This window comes from Eretmochelys imbricata, chromosome 7, assembly GCF_965152235.1.
Source record: "Eretmochelys imbricata isolate rEreImb1 chromosome 7, rEreImb1.hap1, whole genome shotgun sequence".
In the NCBI taxonomy this organism is placed as follows: Eukaryota; Metazoa; Chordata; order Testudines; family Cheloniidae; genus Eretmochelys; species Eretmochelys imbricata.
In genome coordinates, this window is record NC_135578.1 from 32,381,572 (window position 1) to 32,403,207 (window position 21,636).

Consider the following 21,636-nt stretch of genomic DNA (forward strand, 5'->3'; position numbering starts at 1 on the left):
AGGGTGAATCTGGGGGGAAGGGGTCTGTGTGTATAGGGTGTTGGGGAGGAAGCTGGGATGTGCGGTGCTCTCACTAGGGGGTGCTATTGGGGTCTCATCTCTTAATGTACCCCTGCCCCTGCCAGGCCACAGCTGAGACAGTCTATGACATCCTGTCTCCAACCTCCCCTGTGACACGGACCCTGCTGCATAAGAAGCACGCCCGGAAACTGCGCCGGGGCCAGCAGCCAGCTGACCTCCGTGAGGGCGTGGCCAAGGCTTATGATACCTTCCGAGAGGTATGGTTCCTTCCTGCTAAGGCCAGTCCCCTTCCATGCAGGGGGCCAAGGCTGCTCCCACTACTGGAAATTCCCTCCTGACCCTCCCAGGTGACGGGCCTAGAAGCATTAAGGTTGGGAGTCTTATCGTTTTTAAATTCCAGTTAGATCTGGTGTCAGGTACTTCCACGGGCTAACCGTGACACACACACCCCCCACTAACCGCTCCTCTTTGCTCCCTTGCAGGGCGTGATTGACACCGCCCAGACCATCTGCGACGTGGCTGCCCGGGGCCATGAGCAGAAGGGCATCACAGGGGCGGTGGGCGGAGTCCTGCGCCAGATCCCTCCAACCGTGGTCAAGCCCCTTATCGTGGCCTCAGAGGCCACCTCGAACCTGCTGGGGGGGATGCGCAACCAGATCAAGCCAGACGCCCGCAAGGAGGAGTCTCTCAAGTGGCGGTTGGAGGAGAGCCAGGACTGATGGGGTACAGACTGTGTCCCAGAGCCCAGCCCCCCAGACACTGTGACGGCCAGCCATCCCCTCCTCCTCTGGGAGGGTGCCAAATCCCACGCTGACCCCTCCAACCAGCCCGTGCCAAGGACACAGTGCGGCAGGGGCTGCAATTCGAACCAAGGAACCGCAGTGCGAAGGGGGCATGTTGTCAACTTGAGATAAGCGAGGGCTCCTAATTTAACCCCCCGCCTCGTGGTCACTTGGGACTTGCTTTTATACTGATCAGCCCCTTGAGTCCTCCCCTGCATGATCCCTGCAGCCCCCTTCCCACAAAACCAAATGAGGAGACTGAGTATTAAAGGAAGTGAGTGGTTTTCACTTGGTCCTTTGGCCTGGCTTTTTCCAGCCCCATGTCCCAGGCAGCCTTTGCGGGGGCCTGGGGCATCAGATCGCAGGGAATAAGGACCTTTGGTCCCCCTCTGTCCCCAGCTGCTGGCATTGGAGGGGATTGTGGGGTAACGATCCTTGGCTGAAACCGTCCGCCTCACCTGGCCTGGGGTGGGGGGATGGTGGCCCTGTTCAGGAGTAGGGGGCCCAGATGCCTGTCCCCCTGCTGGCAGTGCCCACATGAGGAGCTACGTTCTCCCTCCACCCATCTTTAGCAATGCCCTGCTTGCTCCTACCCTTGCCATCCCAGTTGCCGGTTTGTTGTGTTGTGGTACTGGCTGGTGGCACTGAGCTGCTTTGAAAGAGTCACCCGCTTCCCCTTTTCTTGCTGATACCGAATAGCCGGAGCTACTTTAGTCTGTCACTATAAGGCAGGTGTTCTGGGCTTCAAACTGTCCTTGCACCCCCTCTCCCATTTGTATCCCTCCTTGGAGCACTGCAGAAAGGTCCCTACAGACCTGCCAGCCAGTGGAAACCAGTGCACCTGGCTTATTTTATCCCTAAGGGGGTGCAAGCACAAAACAAATCTGGCACCCCCAGCCTCCTGGAACAGGCTTGTACTAATTGAGTGAAAGGAGCTTCTCTGTCAGCTGGCAGTGGTCGTAGGCTATTATCCCCTAAAGGCCACATTTGCATCTTGCCCAGGCTGAACTGCTCCAGCTCTGCCTCCTGGGTCCCATCTTGACTTTGTCTCAGGCACTGGGGAGCTCTGAATTGAGGGGCAGGGCCCATGCTTTGGGACAGAGTCAGCTTCCTGGGGAAGCCAGGGGCAAATGGAAGGGGAGTGCCCCATGGTTCTGTCAGTGCATGAAGGTGACTGAGGGCTTGCAAGTATGGTGTGGAGGGGAGATCAGGGGGGCCCTGCACCTTCCCCTTCACCCAGCTGAACAAAGGGGAGTCCAACACTAGAACCCCTCTTCCCCCTGTCTGTGTAATACTGAGCTTCAGCCACCAGGGGGAGCAGCAGTGTTCTATGCTGTGGGCCTTGGCTGGATGGTGGCTTTGGGGCTGGCTATCCCCCGCTGCTCCCCCACTCTCAGCAGATGGCAGGCTGGCACGGTGGAGGTGGCTGCTGCTCTGGGTTGGTGCCAGGGGGGCATTGGACATGGTGGGAGTAGGTAAGGGGGCCATGCACCTTCTATTATCTTTCCTGTCTCTACTGTGCTGTCAGCAGCAAGAATCTTACAAGCTGAGGCCCCAGTTCAGCACACGGGAGTGGAGAAACCAACACCCCCACTTTAGAAATCCAGGTCTGCCCTGTGTGGGTGCTTCAGCTCCCAGAGCCCCCCTCCTGCTCCCTACAGTGGTGGTAAGAAACTGCAGCAGTGTGTCATAGCCTCTATCCTCCCTTGATTAAGGGTGATTCCCCTCTCCTGGTCTATGGCTTTCAGGGTGTAACACGCACTCCCATGCCATGGGTGTGGACGTACCAAGTGTCCTGTTGAATGAATCAAGGGTGGGAGGGGTCAGTCCTGCGTCGTGATCAGTTTAGGGAAGAGAGGGGCAAGGGGTAACTGCATCATGGTCAATAACGTACCAGAGGCTGGGAGGCTTGGGAAGTGCCTTCTGGTCTCCGTGCCTGTAATGCCCACCAGCACTGCCAGAGGGCTGAGGCTAAATCCTGGAAAGATGGCGAGGGGCCCGGATACCCCAGTGAGTGGAGGGAGGGTGGATAGGGTCTCTGGTCGGTGTTAGGCAGGAGATCAGACACGGTGCCCAGCAGGGTCCTTTCTGGTCCCAGAAATCCTTGTGCTCCTTTCGCTGTGGCCTTTGTCTCAGTGGAAGCGACTTCCCTTTCCAGGTAGGGACCTTTAAACCGGGAGGCAGCCTGAGGAAAATGGCCCCCGGGGCTGGGAAAAGCAGGCTTGAGCCTGAAGGGGGCAAGAAGTTTTAGCGCTGGGAGCTCGGATGGTTTAGGTAGACAAGGCAGGTGGAGCTCACGCTGTGCCCGGGGGAAGCTGTCTCCCCCTGGCCTGTGCCAGCCGTGCAGGGGCGGGTCGATGGCCGCGGGGGGTCGCCTGTGTGCACAGCTCTGGAATGAGCTGGTTTCCCTGGGGTTTTTTTCTCTCCCCAGGCTGTAACCCTCAGCACCAACAACAGTCTCCATGGCGACACAGCCTGTGATTGCCACCCGCCCCCCTGCAGCTCTAAAGGTGAGGGGGAGCAGGAGCGGCAGGGGTGTCTGGCTCTGGGGTGTTGTCTCCAGCAGGGGACGGCAGGAGAACAGCCAAGGCTGAGAGCTGGGCTCCACTCCAGCCCAGGGCAGAGGACAGCACTTGATTAAGGAAGCAGAGGTGGGGCTAGAAGCCAGGAATCCCAGCTCTGTTGCTCTAACCCCTGGACCCCTGCCCCTGGCAGGCATAGAACCCAGGAGTCCTGGCTCCCCAGCCCAAGGAAGCAGAGGTGGGGCTAGAAGCCAGGAATCCCGGCTCCCAGCTCTGTTGCTCTAACCCCTGGACCCCTGCCCCTGGCAGGCATAGAACCCAGGAGTCCTGGCTCCCCAGCCCTTGCAGGAAGGGAGCCCTTGGCTGCTCCCCACCCCTTCCTGGCTGCCCTTGGGCAGCTGCTGGCACAGGGTTTGTTTGTGCCTTGGTAGCCATGGTGATGGGGTGGGGAACCCTCTGGCATGTTAGCTAGCCCTGACCACATCCCATGCCTGTGGGGAACCCCACATGCAAACACTGAGCAGCACTTAGGGGGAATCCTCACACACTGCTCCACAAAGGGCCCGAACTCCCATCCTCCCACAATGACCTTCCTGCTGCACTGTGCTGGGGGCCCCCCAGCACCCACCCCCTGCATGGGATGGGCTAGTGGTGCGTGCAGATCTGCGCCCCTTCAATCTCTGAGGGTGCGTCCTGGGCGGTGAAATATGATAGACACTGGCTGGGTGAGGAGATTGGCTGAGGGACAGCACATGGGGTTGAGATAAGATTGAGAGATGTGGCTGCGGTGGGGAGCTGGGTGGCTGACAAGGGCTAGAAAGTGGAGTTGAGTCTGTTGACGTGCAATTTGTGGTGTGCGCACAAGCATGCCTCTGCAAACGAGAGGGTAGGGAAAGTGTGTATCCACCAGCTCTGTGCCCACCGCTGTTGCCAAGGTTCGAACCTAGGAGTCCTGACTCCCAACCCCTTGCGTGCTAACCACTGGACCCTGCACATGAGTGTACATATACACACATATACACCCCTCCCCCAGAACAGCTGGGCTCAGATTTACCACCTGTTCATTAAATGGCCCTCCACAATTCCCCCTCAGGCGCTTCTACGCGGGGAGGGGAAAGCAGGGGCTGAAAGGCTGCTGCTGGGTTAAGATGCACTACGGTTTTATTAAGGAGATGATGCGGCGAGCTGGGCTTGAGGTATGTAACCTCCACAGAAGGGGCCACCTGCCCCTATGCCACCATCTCCTCCCTGGTCCTTATGATCCTGCATCACAGCACCTCAGGGGTGTGGGGATGTGCCACTCCTCCTCCCAAGGGCTCCTGGCACTTTCTGTTTAGGTGCCAACTCTAGCCCCTGGGGTAAGGTGATCGGCACCTGCTTGGCTGGACTGACACCACATTAATTTCCCTCCATGGGGTGTGACTCCTCCTGTTGTGGCTGAAAAAGCAACATAGGGAAAACTAGCATCCTTCTTTCCTGTTCTACAATCACAGAACTCGCTCGGGCTTCAATTTAAACCCTGCCCTAATTTCTGATCCCCTGAAACTGGAGCAGCACCGGATCCTCCCAGCTACCAGGCTGGGGCTTTAATTGATCCAGTTTTTCTTGGCCAAATTCCACCTCCACCCCACCCCTTTTTGTTTGTCCAACTCCCCTCTCCCCCTCCCAGCATGAGATGCAGCCACCTGTGGTGGGGCATGCAGACTGTTTGTACAGGGACCCCTTGCTTGGTGCTGAGAAGCAGCCACCTCTGGGGTGGGGCACAGGAGTGGTTTATCTGCACACTGCATAACATGGTTTTTTGAATCCAGTTCAAGCTTCAGCACAGGGGCCTAGTAAAGGCTGCTCAGAGCGGCGTAGCCTGGGGCACTGGGGCGCGGTCATCTTGATTTTACAGCAGAGAATCTCCTTCTCATTCCAAGTGCCCAAGGGGGTTTTAGACTCCCCTCTTCCCCTCCCTCAATTTGGACAACCAGATCCACGGCCAACACTACCTGGTGCTTGTTGGCAACTGCTACTAAAGGCAACCCGGCCTGTGGCTGCTGGTGGAAGCAGGGCCAATCTGGGCCCTGACCCCACCGCCCGTCATCTCCTGGTGCTGACTGTTAGGAGCATGAGGTGGGCTGTGGAACCCATGGCCCTTCTGCCTGAAAGCCGGGGCCCAGATTTCAGAGGCTGGGTTGATGGCTACACTGCACCCTAAGTGTGGTGGTGTCTCCTGGGGTGTCCTATGGAGGAAAGACCCACTGAGCCCCTGCCTCACGGGGCAAGGCTCTATCTATGCCAGCAGAGATGCACTGGGGTCCTGGGGAGCACCACACAGCTCCCCCACAATGGCCCTAGAGAGGAGGCGGGTGAGTCACATCCAGATGAGGTGTCTCAGGGTCCCACAACTTAAGGCTCAGGGTAAGAGCAGCTCTGGGGATTTCACGGAGGAGGTGGCTGCCCAGTCCAGTGGGCTCTGTGGCATTCCAGCCTCAGGGCTCGCTGGGGGCTGGCATCTCCTCTGGCCCCAGCCTCTGCTGCGCAGCCTGCAGGGTGTGGGTGAGGTGGTGCAGGCCGATCAGGTAGCCATCCTCGTGGTTGCCCCGGCTCCATGGCACATCATGGCACAGGGCCAGCTGGGGTGGCGCTGGCAGTGTCTTGCCGAAGTCAATCATCCACACCTTGGCCCGGCCCTGGCGGTCGTGGACGAAGAGCAGCGAGCTCCCAATGACCTGGGGGGAGAGATCAGGGGCATTTGTAGCGAGGGGGCACCAGCTCTGTGGGGAATGGGAAACGGCCTTTCTCTCTAGGGAGCGTCAGCTTCAATCCAGCCCCAGGCCATGGCGCTGGCTGACTTGGGCGGTGGGGAATGGGACACTGCTGTGGGGGATCCCTTTTCCCCTCTTGGAGGTTCAGGCTCATAGCTCGTGGGGGGGGTTGTCACCTTATTAGGGGGGTAGGTTTCGGCCCACACCCCTCTGCTCTACGGGGGGGTGCTTTTCCCTCCTCCCTCTCTTTGCCAAACCTGTTCCTTTGCCCTGCACCTGGTGCTGTGGGCCTCCTCAGACTGTGCTGGGGGAGGGGAAATTCCTGGATGCCTGGGTTCCCCTTGACTCACTTCATGGGTGCGGAAGAAGACTGATTCCTGCAGTGCGCTCCGCATGCTCTCCAGGCGGCTCTGGTAGGCACTCTGCAAGTTAAAGAGGGGGGGAGGCGGTCAGAGGGTACCCAAGAGAGGGAGGGGGGGTCTCTGCTCTTTGGGGCAGAGGGGTATGGAGCGGGGCAGACAACCAAGCTGCCTCTCTCTGCCTGAGGGCAAGTCCAGCATATACCCTATGTCCCCTGGGCTTTAGTCCAAGCCCATGGTGAGCCAACCCCAAGACTCAGCCGAAATTCCCCTATTGCTCTCCAAACACCACCAGCCAGCCTTGTATCACCCACCGCCCCTCCCTGGCCTCCCCACTCCCACAGTGCCATGCAGTGGGCGACAGGGGCCCGGGCAGTGACCCCGGGGGATCTGGTGCCCATCTCTTACCAAGATACTCCCCTGTCTCTTGGTGAAAATCAGGAAGGTGTCAATGATCTGCTCCTGGGTCCGGGTCTGTTTGAAATCCTTCTGCACAGCTCCCCCCTCTATCTGTGAGACACACGGCAGGGTTCAGGCAGATAGGCAGCCCAGGGGAGACTTCCCCATACAGGAGCCATCCAGTGCGAATATGCAATTGCCTCGGGAGTTGATACAGGGCCCCCTGGCCTGGTGTTGAGATGCAGCACCTCCAGGGTGGGGCAAAGGGGCTGTTTACGCAGGGCTCCCTCGCCTGGTGCTGAAATGTAGCCACCTCTGAGCTGGGGCACAAGGATTATTGATACATGGATCTCTTTCCCAATGCTGAGATGCAGCTTCCTCTGGGGTGGGGCACAGGGGCTGTTTATACAGGGATTCCTCGCCTGGCGCTGGGGTGGAACATGGGGGCTGTTTATACAGGGAGCTGCAGCCTGGAGCTGAGCCCCTGTAGGGCTGGGAGCCCCTATTTTCCTCTCACTCACTGTCACGCCCTCAATGCGGAAGCCCAGGGAGGCGGTGGAGCTGATGTGCTCACGCCATTGCATGTAGCGGGGCTTGGTGACCGCCCTCTGGCTGTGCTCCTCGGCCGTAGCAGCGCTTGGATCCACCTTCACCATCTTCTGGTACATGTCCTTGCGGGGGGTCGGCTTCAGCAGGGCCTGGGTCAGCTCTTCCTCCAGGTATGTCCTATGGGCAAAGGCAGAGGGGTGGGGAATGGGACGTGGGGGCCTTTTGCTTCTAGAAGGTGCCAGCTTCAATTTGGCCCCAAGGCAGGGGGACTGGCTAGCTCGGGGGGGGGGGAGGGCAGGAAAGGAACATGGGGCATGTTGCCTCTAGGGGGAGCCACCTCCAATGTGGCTCCAGAGTGGAGTTCCAGCTGGCTTGGGTGGGGAATGGCACAGAGGCCCTTTCTCCTCTAGGGGGCATCGGTTCCACTCTCCAGTGGCAGGGGGTTCCACAGGCATATGTCCCCCCATCCACTGCACTGACCTCACCCCCATCTTGCAGTCCATGATGCTGGGTGCGTCGAGGCCACGCAGCAGATCGTCCATCTGGATGTAGTGCTCGCCGTCCTTCACCACCACACCGTGGTAGGCAGGCACATAGGGCCGCAGTGCATCACTCATCAGTGCCTCCAGGCAGGTGTTCTCCACAGTGCTGAACTTCTTCAGGATCTGGCCCCCCTCACTGGGCTTGAAGTTACCTAAGAAAAGGGGTGATGTAATGAGGGGCAGGCAGGAACCCTGACATCCTGGGGCTAGTTGGGAACAAATGGGTGTTGGGCAATACCTGGTGGCAGAGAATTCCCCTGGCCACTGATGCTGCCACACTGAGAGCCAGGGGCAAGGAGTTCCCCAGGCCACCACCGTCCCCAGGCACCTGGACATCCACACCACCTTAAAATGACCTGAGAACCCAGCAATTCTCATTCTGCAGTAGGGAGCTGGCCTGGAGTGCCCCCCGAAACCCCTTCTCACCTTCATGCCCTGCCAGCTGCACCCAGGAGCTATGACGCCGCAGAGACCAGTGCACCATGGTGAAAAATGTCTTCCATGACTTGGTCTAAAGGGAAACAAGGCAATTGTCAGCCTGGCAAGGGGCTGTCCCTCCCCCCCCGTCTATTATCCCTTCCCCCTCTGAAAGTAAGACTCTCATCCTAGCACTGGCCAAAGCCTCCTAACACATAAACAGCCCCTGAGCCACACCCCAGAGGTAGCCGCATCTCAGCACTGGGTGAAAGATCCTTATTTTAACAGCCCCCGTGCCCCATCCCAGAGATGGCTACAGCTCAGTGCCAGAGGAAGGATCACTGTGTAAGGGCTGGTCTACAGCGGCAGGGCTTTAACGTGGTTTGTGTGGTCACGCGCTGGGAGAGAGCTCCACCTCCACGAGGGGTGTAGCTCCCAGCGCTGGTGCACGGTCTACACTGGTACTTCGCTGAAACTTGCTGCGCTTTGCGGGGGGGGGGGATTTCACACCCCTGAGCGAGAAAGTTGCAGTGCTGTAAACTGCCAGTGTAGACACGCCCTAAGTCCCTGCGCCCCACCTCAGAGGTGGCTGCCTCTCAGCAATGGGAGAGGGAGCCCTGTTTAAACAGCCCGTGTGTGCCATCCGAAAGGCGGCCGCATCTCCAGCTTGTGGTGTCCCCAAGCGAGGCAGTCCCTGCCTCAGCCTCATTGTTGTGTGAGCTGCCTGGCGCTGAGTCACTCCGGTGCTGGGGCTCAGCCGTCCTTCCTGCCACCAGAGCTGGCTGCAGCCGCCTTGCTAAAACACGCCTGGGGGTCAGGGACGGGGTGGTGCTTGCATGAGGGATGGGAACACACCTGCTCCCCCAAGCGTGCACCCTCCGGCCTGGGCTGGGCAGTCTCCCGTAGTGCTAGGGGGGCTGGGGCAGCTCTGCCGAGGAGGTGGAGGGGCTGTTTCTTGGATGTGTGTGTGTTCACAGACACGCTTGAGCAACTCCAATCTCAGTTCAGCAACCTTGGCAGCCCTAGGCCCACAGGAAGGGAGCTCCCAGCTGCCATGCACGCACACTACACACACTGCAGGCAGAGTGAGTCTGGTGTGCTCACACATTGCACAGCCTGGTGTGATGCACTGCTACACACACACAAACTGCAGGGGGGCTGAGCTGGGCATCATGCCCTGTTGCTCACACTGGCATGCTGTGCACACACTGCAGAGCCCTGGAGCCAAGACCCCTGCAGTGATGTAAACATGCACCCTGGAGGCCAACGAACCCCTAGGTATGGAGCAATGCTGCATATGCATACTTTGCAGAGACACGGAGCCAGCTGCAATGCATTGCTGCGCTCTCTCTCTCTCTCTCTCACACACACACACTCTTTGCATGTGCCATGCACTGATCCCAGCCTTGAAGCTTGGCTGCAATGCCCTGCGGGAAGAGCTTGCACTAGGCACACTTATGCAATCATGTGGGTGCCCTGTGCGCTCCAGGCAGGGCGCTGGCCCCTCTCCAAGCAGCGCCCGCGCCCAGCCGGTTTGCAGGCTGCAGAGGAAACCCAAAGCCTGGCACCCACCCAAAAGAGCTCACTTTTTCCACAACAGTCGGCTCCAGCCAGGCCCTGGTTCTGCCAGGAGTCATATTAACCCTTCGGGGGGTGGGGGAAGCTGGGAAGGACTCGGGGGGTAGACTCTGGAAGCAGAGGAGGCAGGTGTCCTGGGGAGCACAGGCCAGGCGGAGAGCAGGAAAGGTTCCTGCGGGCAGGGGAGGTGGGAGACATGGGGAGCACAGGCAGAGGGAGGGAATTCTGGCGGGGGGGGGGAACCTTTCCAAGCCAGTCCTCCCCAAGCAGATCCCTGGGGAATCCATCTGTCCAAATCTGAGTGTCCAGAGTGGGTGGGGCTGAGCTGGGTGCTGGTGGGGGAGGGGGCATGGGTCCCCCTCTACACCTTCCCCGCCCCCCACTTCCTTCCCTGACACACTAAGAGAAAGGCTGGAGCCAGGATGTGCCCTCATATCCCTCCTACCCCAACCGGGGGTGGGGAGGTGGGGAATGGAGTCTCGAGGCCCCTGCTCTTCCCCATTCCCCTCCCTGCCCAGACCAGGGCAATGGAGGGTTGGGGTAGCAGATGCAAGGGCGGTATTGACTTTCCAGGTGCTTGCTCAGGATGGGAAGGGAGCAGAAGGCTGGGGAGGGAGGTTCCCTGCCCCTCCCCCCAGCAGGCAGCTGGCACCGATGCTCCAAGACAGGGACTGGCATGAGTCCAGGGGGATGGGCAGGGAACAAAGCCCTTGGCCCTGGTGCTGGCTACAGGGGACCGTGGGGGCCTTTAAGGGCAGCCAGCACTCCCCCTTATTAATCACTGCTTGGCCCCCACCTCCATGGCACCAGGAAGCAGGACCCGGCACTGATCCAGCTACCAGGGGGATGCCCTATTTGCAGCTGCCAAGCCAGCCAACCCTCCCCCCAACCGTTTCCTACTCTCTTGACTCGCCCGCCCGAGGGGGGGCTATTTGCTCAGCCAGTGCTGAGGAAACCACATTGGGGAAGGGAAGTGATGTCAGAGCCCAGAGGGGAATCCTCCTGCAGATACTGAGAGACTGAGCAGGGAGAGACAGGCAAACCCCGAGTAACACAATGAACTCAATAAAGCCCTACACCACGCCCCTCTCCTGCAACACAACACAAGACAACGCAACCTGCGTGCACAGCACAACCCCTACCCAACACAGCCCCTCTGTGCAGGATGCACAACACAACCCCAACACAATACAACACAACCCCTCTGCTCTGTGCAGTGCAATCACAACACCACACAACCCCTACCCAACACCGCCTCTACGCAATAACTCCTCTGTGCAGCATGCACAACACAGCACCACACCACATCTCTGCAGTAACCTGCACAGACCCATCCCCATGGGAATGGCTCTGTGTGTGTGTGTGTGTGTGTAGGGGAGTGTCACTGCACGGGCAGGGTGAAGCTAATGCGCCCAGGGACCTCCTCCCACCCACGCCTGCAGCAAGGCCAACCTCATGGCTGTGGGCAGGAAGGCGTGGGAGGCAGCAGAGTTGCGGGGGGAACGGAAAGGGCCACTCTTCCCACCCGCCTCTCCAGCTCCAGCCAGGGCTGAGGTGCTGGGGGGGGAGGGGTCTGAGAGTCACCTAAGGGTGCTACAAAAGCTGGTACCCCTCAATCATGACCTGCAGCCCCCTGCTATCCCAGCCCTGGGCTCCCCCACCAGCTTTGCCAATGCCCCTCAATCCCAATCTGTAGCCCCGTATTATCCCAGCCCTGGTTCCCTGGTCAGACCCCCACACACCAAAGGCAGCATTTAGCTCCACCCCCTGCCCTCTTTGTCTCACCTTCCTCAGCATCTTCCTCCGCCCAGGCTTCCCCTTCTCCTCTTCCTCACTGAAGACATCGTCGGACTCCTGCGAGGACTCGAAGGAGGAGCAGGTGGAGGAGCTGGAGACAGAGCGGTCGTGGCCACTGCTAAGGCCCTTCATGGCCATGTGCTGGAGCTTGGGGGCTTCTGGGGGACCTGCATTCCCCTTGGTCCCATGAGGAGATGGGGCCTGGACTCCTTTTGGAGAGTCATCCTCAGGAGATGCCTTTGCCCCATCCAGGGCCGGCCCCTCTCCCCCCACATCCATGGAGAGCCCTGGGCTCTGGACCAGCTCCTCTCTCCACTCCGGATCCCCCGAGGCACCCTCCTTTGCCAAACAGGGAGCAGGACAGTCCTGCCCTCCCTGAGCCAGGGCCTGAGAGATGCCTTTTGGAAAGGCCTTGATGCCATTGAGCCCCTCCATGGCTGATCCCGTTCCTATATTGTCTCCCCAGGGCACTCCAATTCGGGGTTCAGCTCAGACCAACTGCAGGTGGCATCTCCTTGCCCCGGGGAGCCCGACAGGGAGCGGGTTGGGGCGCTGCATTGCTGGAAAAGAGTGGGGCCCGTTCTGTGGGGAAAATAGCACAGAGAGGGAAGGGTTAATCTGATATTCTGCGGCGGGGGGGATGCTTGGTGACAGCCCATAGGAGCACCTTCCCCCTACATTCCCCTAGCCAGCCCAGCTCCAGGCCTGTGGTCTCTGCCTGGCATGCACCCCAGGACCCGGAGAGCAGTGATTTCACAACCAGCCTGAAAGGGGAAGAGAGAACAGAAAAGAGCTGTGAGGGAATTTTCCTAACCAGCTCCGCATCCCCACAGGCCCAGCCCATCTTGGGTGGGGTGACCAGACGTCCCGACGTTATCAGCACCGTCCCGATATCAGGGGCTTTTGTCTATTACCTCCCCACCCCCCGCACAGGGCCCTAACCCAACCCATCCCAATTTTTCACATTTGTTATTTGGTCACCCTAATCTTGGGGATGCCAGGATCCCCCTTCTCCAGGAGATGCAGCATCACAGACCAAGTCATGTTTCCCCATTTGGTCAGGAGAGAAACTGAGGCACAAAGCATAGTGAGGGGTCTGTCTCCACGATCCAGAACTCAGGAGTCCTGCTCCCAGCCTCCCCTCCAGTTTAACCCACTAGACTCCACTCTCCTCCCAGAGCTGGGGAAAGAACCCAGGAGTCCTGACTCCTAACTGCAGGTGGTCACTTTTGATTCACTATGATCTAGTGTGACTGCTTGTGACCTATGTCAGTCAACGTTCAACCAGTGTGTGATCTACTCCAGGGTCTAGCATGATCTCTCAGGCTGTACTGTGATCTGCTGTGGTCTGGTCAGCTCTATGGGGATGGATTGTCATCTACTATTGTGTTCTCTTAGGACCTGTGGGAACCAATTTTGAGAGGCTGAGAGCCACTGAGATTTCCTGTGATCCATGCAGCTCTGCTGTGAAGCACTATGATGTGGTGTGGACCTTGTGAACTGCTGAGAGCCAATGAGGTTGTGATCTACTTAAATGTGCTGTGAGTTCACTGACATCTGTTGAGATGTGTTGTTATGTATTGTGATTTGCTGGTATCTATTGAGAATTACTGTCATATACTATGGCCTGCTAAAATGTCCCCATAGATCAGCTGAGATGGGTTGTGTTCTGCTCTGGGGTTTACGGAGATCTGTGGGATCTGTTTTTATCTGTTGTAATCTCATTGTGGTCTTCTATGATCTAGTGAGATTCGCTGAGATGTGTTGCAATCTCATCTTCAGGGCTTCAGCCAGTTACCTGCTGGGGTCAGGAAGGAATTTTCCCCCCACAATCCACAACCGAACAGAGGGATTCAGGGTGGGGGCAAGGGGGGATCACCTTCCTCTGGAGCATCAGAGATCAGCCACAGATGGAGAGGGGACACTGTATGGGGTGGACAGTTGGTCTGAGATGATCCAGAGACTCCTCTGTCTTCGCTGCTTGGCTGGCACGTCTTGCTCCCATGCTCAGGGTGTAACTGATGGCCAGATTTGGGGTTGGGAAGCAATTTCCCCAGAGATCAGATTGGCAGGGGTGTCTTTGGGGTGTCTGCTGGGATTATCTGGCTATGTCTCACCTCACCAATTCCCTGCCACCACAGGGGCCTTAGACACTGATGACATCTGGCTCTGTCCTGTTCTCTGCCTGGGGCTCAACAGTTTGGTCTTGTGAGGACTGAAATGCTTCAGTCTGTCATTGAGCTCGACAGAGAGGTACCTGGGAGAAGTTTAATGGCCTATGATACAGAGGAGGACAGACTGGATGATCTAGTGATATTTTACACCCTTGTGGGAACTATTATGATCTGATCTTCTGATGTGACCCATTTTGATCTGCTGGATCTATGGAGACCTGCTCATATGTGTTGGGATCTGCTGCGATCTATGGAGCTCTACCAATTTGGGCTGGGATATAACGAGATCTGTTGTGGCACACTGAGATCTACTGGGACGTTCTACCCGCGGGAAGGCCTGCGATCCTTAGCTCTTCGTAAATTGAAAACTAGATCCGCACAGATCCCTGGGGAATGGACCACAGGGACCAACACTGTCCTGGGCCCAAGATGGGGGACGAGTAGCTGGGACCCCCCATGGGACTTTCCCACTCACCCATCCCATGCTGGAGAGTGGGGAAGTCAGGGAAAAGTGGGTTAAACACCACCACCACCCCACCCCATCCCCTGCCTCTCAACAGGGTTGTCCAGCCTGGCTCCAGGCCCAGCACTCTCCCTGGCAAGGAGCCCCCGGCCCAGCGCCATGGAGCCTCCTGGGGCTTTTCAGAAGGGAGTTGGGAATGAGATGAACAAACTGAATCCCAGCCCAGGGCTGCGGGCACAGGGGGAAGGGAGCCTGCTGGCCCGTAGCCATAGGACAACATCTGGGAGGGAGGAAGGGATGCACAAGAGGGGGTGAAGGAGGCGGGGATCGCTCACTCTGCATGCCCTGCTCTACCCACTAGACTCCATTGTGGGGCAGAGAATGGCATATTGTTAGGGGATGCTGTGGGTGTGCGGAGTGTGTGTAAAGGGGGCTGGGGGGAGCTCTCCCTGCCCCGGAGATGCACAAAGGGATGAGGAGAGGGGGTGTCCTGCTGCCCTTCCATAATGATTTGTGTGCATGGAAAATCCCATGGGCAGCTGCAGCCATCAGTGGGTTCATTGTCCCAAGGGGGCTCTATGGGTTTGGGGGAGAGGAGGAGGATGATCGGATGTGGGGACCAGAACCCAGGAGTCCTGGCTCCCAGCTCTCCCCCCGGTCTAATCGATTAGACCCCACTCCCCTCCCGATCCCGGGGTAGGGGGTGGAGTCCTCACCGCCATGTGGACCAGGAAGTGCTGCAGTGACCCTTACCCCCAGGGCATTCCCGCGGGTCGGGGGTGGGGGGGCAGCGTCCATGCCCCATCCCGGCTCCAAGAGGAAGCGTCCTGCGGCAGAGCAAAGGGGCACCTCCCCTCCCCCGATTTCAGCTGCCCCCACGCCGCGGACCCTCCCAGCCGCGCTGCGCGATGTCCCCCTACCTTCCGAGCCGAGGTCCGGGCTAGTGTGGCACAGACATCCCGGCGCTGCGAGCCTGGTCGCGGCAGGGAGAGGGCGGGGATGGCGGGGGCGGGGGAGGGAGAATGGCTGACAAATTGCCCCCCGAAAATTAATCCTGCGCTGCCCTCTGCTGCTCAGCCGAGGGACTGACTCCCTCCAGGCCCGGGGGAGCTGCGGGGGTGGGGGACGCTGCGCCTGGAGGGGGCGCTGGAGGGCGGCTGTGATTGGGTGTGGGGGGTGCTGAGTGTATGGGGGCGGGGCCGGACGCGGGAGGGAACCACAACTAGGCATGGATCGGAGCTGAGCAAGTCCAGAACCAGCTTCAGGTGTAACACAGTGCACAGTCAACCTGTGGAACTCCTTGCCAGAGGATGTTGCGAAGGCGAAGACCATAACAGGGTTCAAAAAATAACTAGATAAGTTCATGGAGGATAGGTCCATCAATAGCTATTAGCCAGGATGGGCAGGGATGATGTCCCCAGCCTCTGTTTGCCAGAAGCTGGGAATGGGCAACGGGATGGATCACTTGATGATTACCTGCTCTGTTCATTCCCTCTGGGGCACCTGGCACTGGCCACTGTCAGAACACAGGCTACTGGGCTAGATGGACCTTTGATCTGACCAACTAGGGCCATTCTTATGTTCTTAATTCCCCTATAGCTGAACACCAAACCCTAGGCATAGATCCATCCACCCACCCCCAGAACCACCCCATCAACACACACCCCCATCAATCCATCTGTCCACCCATCCATCTGCATATACACCCATCCATCGACCCAGCCCCAAATACACCCAGCCATCCATTCCCATATCCATCTGTCCATCCACCCATCCCATGTACCCCCACCCATCCATTCCCATATCCATCTGTCCATCCACCTAGCCCCATATACACCTACGCATCCATTCCCATATCCATCTGTCCATCCACCCATCCCATATACACCCACTCATCTATCTATCTCCATATACTCCCATCCATCCGGCCATACCCCCATCCTCATATACACTCATTCATCCATTCCCATACCCATCCACCCATCTCCACACATACACATCCATCCACCTAGCCCCACAGAGAGCAACACACACATTCATCCATCCCCATAGCCACTCATCCATCTACCCATCCCCATTCACCCCTCATCAATCCCCATATCCATCTTTCCACCCATCCAGCCATCCGCATGCAAGCCCCTGCATCCACCCATCCACCTCCATATCCATCCTGCTGTCCCTATATACACCCACACCCACATCCATCCTGATCTATCTATCTATCTATACCCATACACCCCTTCTATCTATCTATCTATCTATCTATCTATCTAATTCATTCTACTTTTATTCATTAATTCTCTCTCTCTCTCTCTCTGGATTTATAAACTTCAGCCCCCTCCATGCGCCCCCCTTCCCCGGTCTCAGTTTTTCTCTATCCCTCTTTACATAATTTCTTCTCCAAGTATCTCAAAGCTTAGATTCCTTCATACAGTCTTCCCTCCACCTTCCCCATCCACCCCTCAGTGATTCCCCACCCCAGTCCCCCTCCACCCTCTTCCCCCATCCCTGCATCATTGATCCTCCATCCCAATCCCCCACCACTTGCCCCCTGCCTCCCCCCACTGATTCCCCCACTATCCTCTAGACCCCTGTGTCTCCCACAGTCCCACATCCCATTCCCCAGCCACCCCCCCTCAATGCAACAGCACCAGACAGACCAGGCTTTCCAGTCCTTTATTACCCCTTTAGTCAGAGTCCTCTGAGATCTCATAGACAGTGACACGCAGCTTGTCCAGGTCCCACTCTGGAGGGCAAATCTCCTCTCCCTGCACCCCCCAACTCCCCTGCAGACCCTGAGTTTCCAGCGCCTCCCTGCGCCTTCGCAGCTCATTCAGGAAGCCCTGCAGCTCCCTCTCCATCTGGCTCAGCCTTCGTAGGTGTCTCTCCTTGGCCTTCCTCGGCGTGCATGCAGGGCGCGAGGGCACAGCCACTGCCTTGCTGCCCACCTCACTGTCTACTGTGCTGCAGCCCTCGCTAGCCTGGCCGTGGGGAGAGAGCTGGGGTCAGGGCCAGGGCAGTTCCAACTTCATCTCCCCTGGGGGAGTCCCCACCACCAGGGATGGACGGATGGATGGATGGATATGAGGATGGTTTGACAGATGGATAAATACATAGATTAGTAGGTATAGGGCTAGACACAGGGATGGGAGGGGAACATGGGCATGGGGGGGAAAGGTGAAAGAATGGTTATGGGAGATGGAGGGATGTGGGGGGATGGATAGATGGAGGGCTGTGTATGGAGATGGATGGATAGAAGTACATAGTGACCCCGCACATCCCGCCATCCTCCCTCACCCTGCCGTGTATAACTGTCTCCCCAGCTCCTCCAAGGACCTGTCTCCAAGCTCCTCCATGGCAAACCCTCACTGGCAGCCCAAGGGCAGTGTGGCTGTCTCATGTCATGTGCCCCCCCCCCCATCCCCGTCTGTCTCCAGCTGTGATGACCCTAGGGATGGTTTCTCTGCATGCCTGGCCAGCAGACAGTGTATCTCAGAGCCGGATGGCAAGGGCCTGGGCCTGGGATGTCCAAAGCAGCCCATCCCCCTGTGTCAGCAGGATCCCAGCCCAGGACACAGGGACCATGGGAGGGTGTGTGATGTGATGCACTGGCCTGGAGCCACATGGCAAAAGCTGTCAGCCGAGGGACATGTGCTCCAGGCTTTAGCCCTGTCCTCTTTGGCAGACTGATGTAGGCTCTCACCCCCTTTGCTGGACTGGTGGTCCTGGCCCCCTCTTTGCCAGACCAGTTGCCCCGCCCCCACCCCGTGCCAGGCCAGGGGCTCCACCTCCTTTACCAAACTGGTGTGCCTGCCCCTATTCCTGGCTAGGGCTCTGCCCTCTTTGTCAGATTGGTGTCCCCACCTCCTTTGCCAGGCTGGCGTCCCTGCACCCTCACCTCACTCTGTGCTTCCTCGGCCTCCTCCTCTTCCTCGCACTCGGGATCCGATGCCACGGCCTTGATGAGGCTGTACAGCACAGCCACAGCCACCCCACACACCATCACCACCTGCACTGGGCTCCCTGCCCGGCCCTCGGCCCCAGGCCCCTCCTGCCTGATGCGGAATTGCTTCTCACAGGGCCCCTCAGCCCAGCCAAGGGTCAGGGTCCTGCTCAGGACAGCCCAGTGCAGCAGGAAGGGCAGAGACCAGACCTGGGCAGCCATGGCCCGATCCCCAAGGAGCTAGCACAGCCCAGCAAGTGGGCTGCTCCGGAACCTGCCACGACCTCACAGCCATATCCCATTGTGTCCTCACCACTTCGGGACCGTCTCACCTAGGGTGGCCTTGGGGAAAGGCACCAGACTGGGACTCAGGGGGTCTGGATTCTGCCACAAGCACCCCTGTCCTAGGGCAAGCAATTGAATCCCTCTGCTCCTCAGTTTCCCCATCCGTCAAACAGGGAGAATAATCCCTCCTTTGTCCATCTAGACTGGGAGGTCTTCAGGGCAGGGGCTGCCTCTCACTGTGCATCTGTGCCCCACCTGGCACAATGGGGGCCCTGATCTGCTTTGGGGTCTGTGCAGCATCTGGCACAATGGAGGCCTGATCTCAGTTCCGTCCTCTAAAGTACTGTCACAATACTAATAGGTAAAGCAATTTTGCTACCCAGAGACAGGAATAGAACACAGGAATCCTGGCTCCTAATCTTCTTGTCTAATCAATATTCTCTTGTTTAATGTCACCTGGAATTTGACATTCCAGACAGCAGGAGGTAGTGTGTGTGTGAACACTCCGTATGTGTGTGTGTATGCGTGCGTGCATGCGTGTGTGTGTGTGTACACACTCTCACAAACACAGAGGCCTGATCTATATTAAAGAGTTTAAACAATGAGGAGTCCTTGTGGCACCTTAGAGACTAACAAATTTATTTGAGCATAAGCTTTTTGGGCTCCACTTCATCAGATGCATGGAGTGAAAAATACAGTAAGCAGAATATATATTCTAGCACATGAAAAGATGGGAGTTGCCTTACCAAGTTGGGGGGTTAGTGCTAACGAGCCAATTCCATTAAGGTGGAAGTGGCCTATTCTCAATAGTTGACAAGAAGGGGTGAATACCAAGGGAGGGAAAATTACTTTTGCAGTGCTAATGAGGCCAATGCAATCAAGGTGCCCATTTCAAACAGTTGACAAGAAGATGTGAGTATCAGCAGAGGGGAAATTACTTATATATTCTGCTTACTGTATTTTTCACTTCATGCATCTGATGAAGTGGGTTTTAGCCCACAAAATCTTATGCCCAAATCAATTTGTTCGTCTCTAAGGTGCCACAAGGACTCCTCGTTGTTTTTGCTGATAAAGACTAACATGGCTACCACTCTGAAAACTAAAGAGTTCGGTCAACATAAGACAGTTTACGTTGACCTAACTCTGTAAGCGTCTACACTCAAATGTCGTTCCAGTTGACATCACTTGCCCGCTCCTCTGCGTTAATAACCCCAGTTCATCAAGAGGTATAGAGTCAATGTCCATGTAGTTAGATCAACGCAGTGTCTGTGTAGACACTGCGGTGCTCACATCGGCTGTTGCTGCCTTTCAGAAGCCATCCCACAATGCTCCACACTGAGAGTTCAATTGGTGCAAGTGCTCCTGGCGAGGACACATCACAAGGAGCAAAGTGTGGACATGCACAAATGGTGTAATTATTGCAGTGGCTGTATGCCGACATAAATTAGCTTGACAATTTTGTGGTGTAGACATGCCCTTGATCTCTGACTGTATATCACACATACACAGTCTTGCACAAGCATTCAATCTCTTTCACACACATATGCTCTCTCCATCTCACACAGAGTGGCTAACTCACACATACTCTCTTTGTTTTTCTCACACAGTCTGTTTCACACACACACACATGCACTCACCTCTCGAACACAGTCCCATACACGGTGTCTCTTAGACATAGTCTGTCTAATACACACACACACACAATCTCACACACACGTTCCGTCATGCACATACTTGTGCACACACACCATCTTTTAACACATGTACCGTCTGTCACACATGCACACAAAACCTCTTTCGCTCACACATACTTTGTGGCATGGACACACACCCAAAGTATGCCTCTCTCTCTCACACACACAAACAATCTGTATTCCACACACACAATCTTCATCCCTCTTTAAAACTCTCCTTTGCCATGATGCCTACGAAAACCTTAACGGCTCGGCTGCTGGTGTGTGGAGACCACTGTCTATCATGCTGATCAGTAATGACTTATTGTTTCCTTGGGCTTCCTCCACTGTCCCTGTCTGGCTGTTGTCTCTTGTCTTATTCTTAGACTGGAAACTCTCAGAGGCGGGGACCATCTTTTGTTCTGTACAGCGCTTAGCACGATGGGGCCGTGAGTGAGGCTCCTAGCCGCTACCACAATACCCATAATAAAAAGGAAGCACGTCTTGTGTTTCGATTCAATTTTTGATGTTTTTTATTTCTCTTGCTAGGAACTTCTCCACTCCCCATGCACCCTGCAGATCCAGCAGCCGCACCCAGACCCACCCACCCCGCACCATGGAGGCCAGCTGGGCACCCTGGGGGACATTTAACCTAATGTCCCCCTGGACAGCCCACTGCAGGCTCCCGTCTGGCTCAGGAGCCGGAGAGTCCCTTACAAGGAGCTTGTTGCCACCTTGTGTCACAGGTTGCCCATCCAGCCTGCCGGCCCCTCCTTGTGAGCAATGAGCCTTTGGGTGACCCTGTTATTTTCCCCCACCCCCAAAAATAATTGGCCACTAAGTGGCAGCCTCGGCAGAGCAGTGGAGGGTGGATGATGGGCAACGAGTGGCTGGCTTCAGGGCGCCCTGTGGGCACCATGCCAGCCCAGTGTCACAGGGCAAGTCGCCGGTATGCAAGGGGGGGGCGGGGGGGGAGGTAAGGGACACGCCCATTAGCTCCCATTGGCCAGGATCTACGGGGACGTCATGGCACTGGCTTAGGGAGCGATGGGGGCGGCAGAGGCAGCGGGGCCACTTGCTAGGCTGGGAACAAAAGCGCTCGGGGAGCAGCAGCCTGGCCAGACTTCGGGACAGCGGGTCCAGCTCCCCCCTCCCCGGGATCCGACAGACTGAGACCTCCCCTGCCTCTCTGGGGACCGCGGACGCAGAGAAGCAACCTCTGGGTGCGGACAAGGGCGGGGCTGGAGGAGCGGGGCTGGAGCGGGGATGCCCCGGCAGGGACGGGGGAGCGGGGCTTGCGGGGGGCTGGTGGGGGGATGCCCGGGCGGGGCAGGGGGGAGCAGGGCTGGAGGGGGGATGCCTGGGCAGGGATGGGAGGG

The 21,636-nt window shown here is 57.5% G+C and overlaps 2 protein-coding genes across 3 annotated transcripts in view; one reads left to right on the top strand and one right to left on the bottom strand.

The window, feature by feature from the left end:
- The window catches only part of ATG2A (autophagy related 2A), a 38,207-nt gene extending 37,116 nt beyond the window's left edge, over nt 1-1,091 (top strand). For both annotated transcript variants that reach the window (XM_077821580.1, XM_077821581.1), the window contains exons 41-42: nt 126-278; nt 504-1,091. In XM_077821580.1, the coding sequence (XP_077677706.1) occupies nt 126-278; nt 504-740 (390 nt within the window). In that variant the 3' untranslated portion in view covers nt 741-1,091. The remainder of the gene's footprint in view (nt 1-125; nt 279-503) is intronic.
- Nucleotides 1,092-4,480: 3,389 nt separating this feature from the next.
- On the bottom strand, nt 4,481-15,338 carry LOC144267549 (inositol-trisphosphate 3-kinase B-like). The gene is made up of 8 exons (XM_077821605.1): nt 15,277-15,338; nt 11,708-12,301; nt 8,354-8,438; nt 7,866-8,079; nt 7,358-7,562; nt 6,846-6,947; nt 6,429-6,500; nt 4,481-6,042 (listed from the first exon to the last, which is right to left on the bottom strand). The coding sequence occupies exons 2-8, from the start codon at nt 12,152-12,154 to the stop codon at nt 5,803-5,805; spliced, it is 1,365 nt and encodes a 454-aa protein (XP_077677731.1). The 5' UTR covers nt 12,155-12,301; nt 15,277-15,338; the 3' UTR covers nt 4,481-5,802.
- Between the last annotated feature and the right edge of the window lie 6,298 nt (nt 15,339-21,636).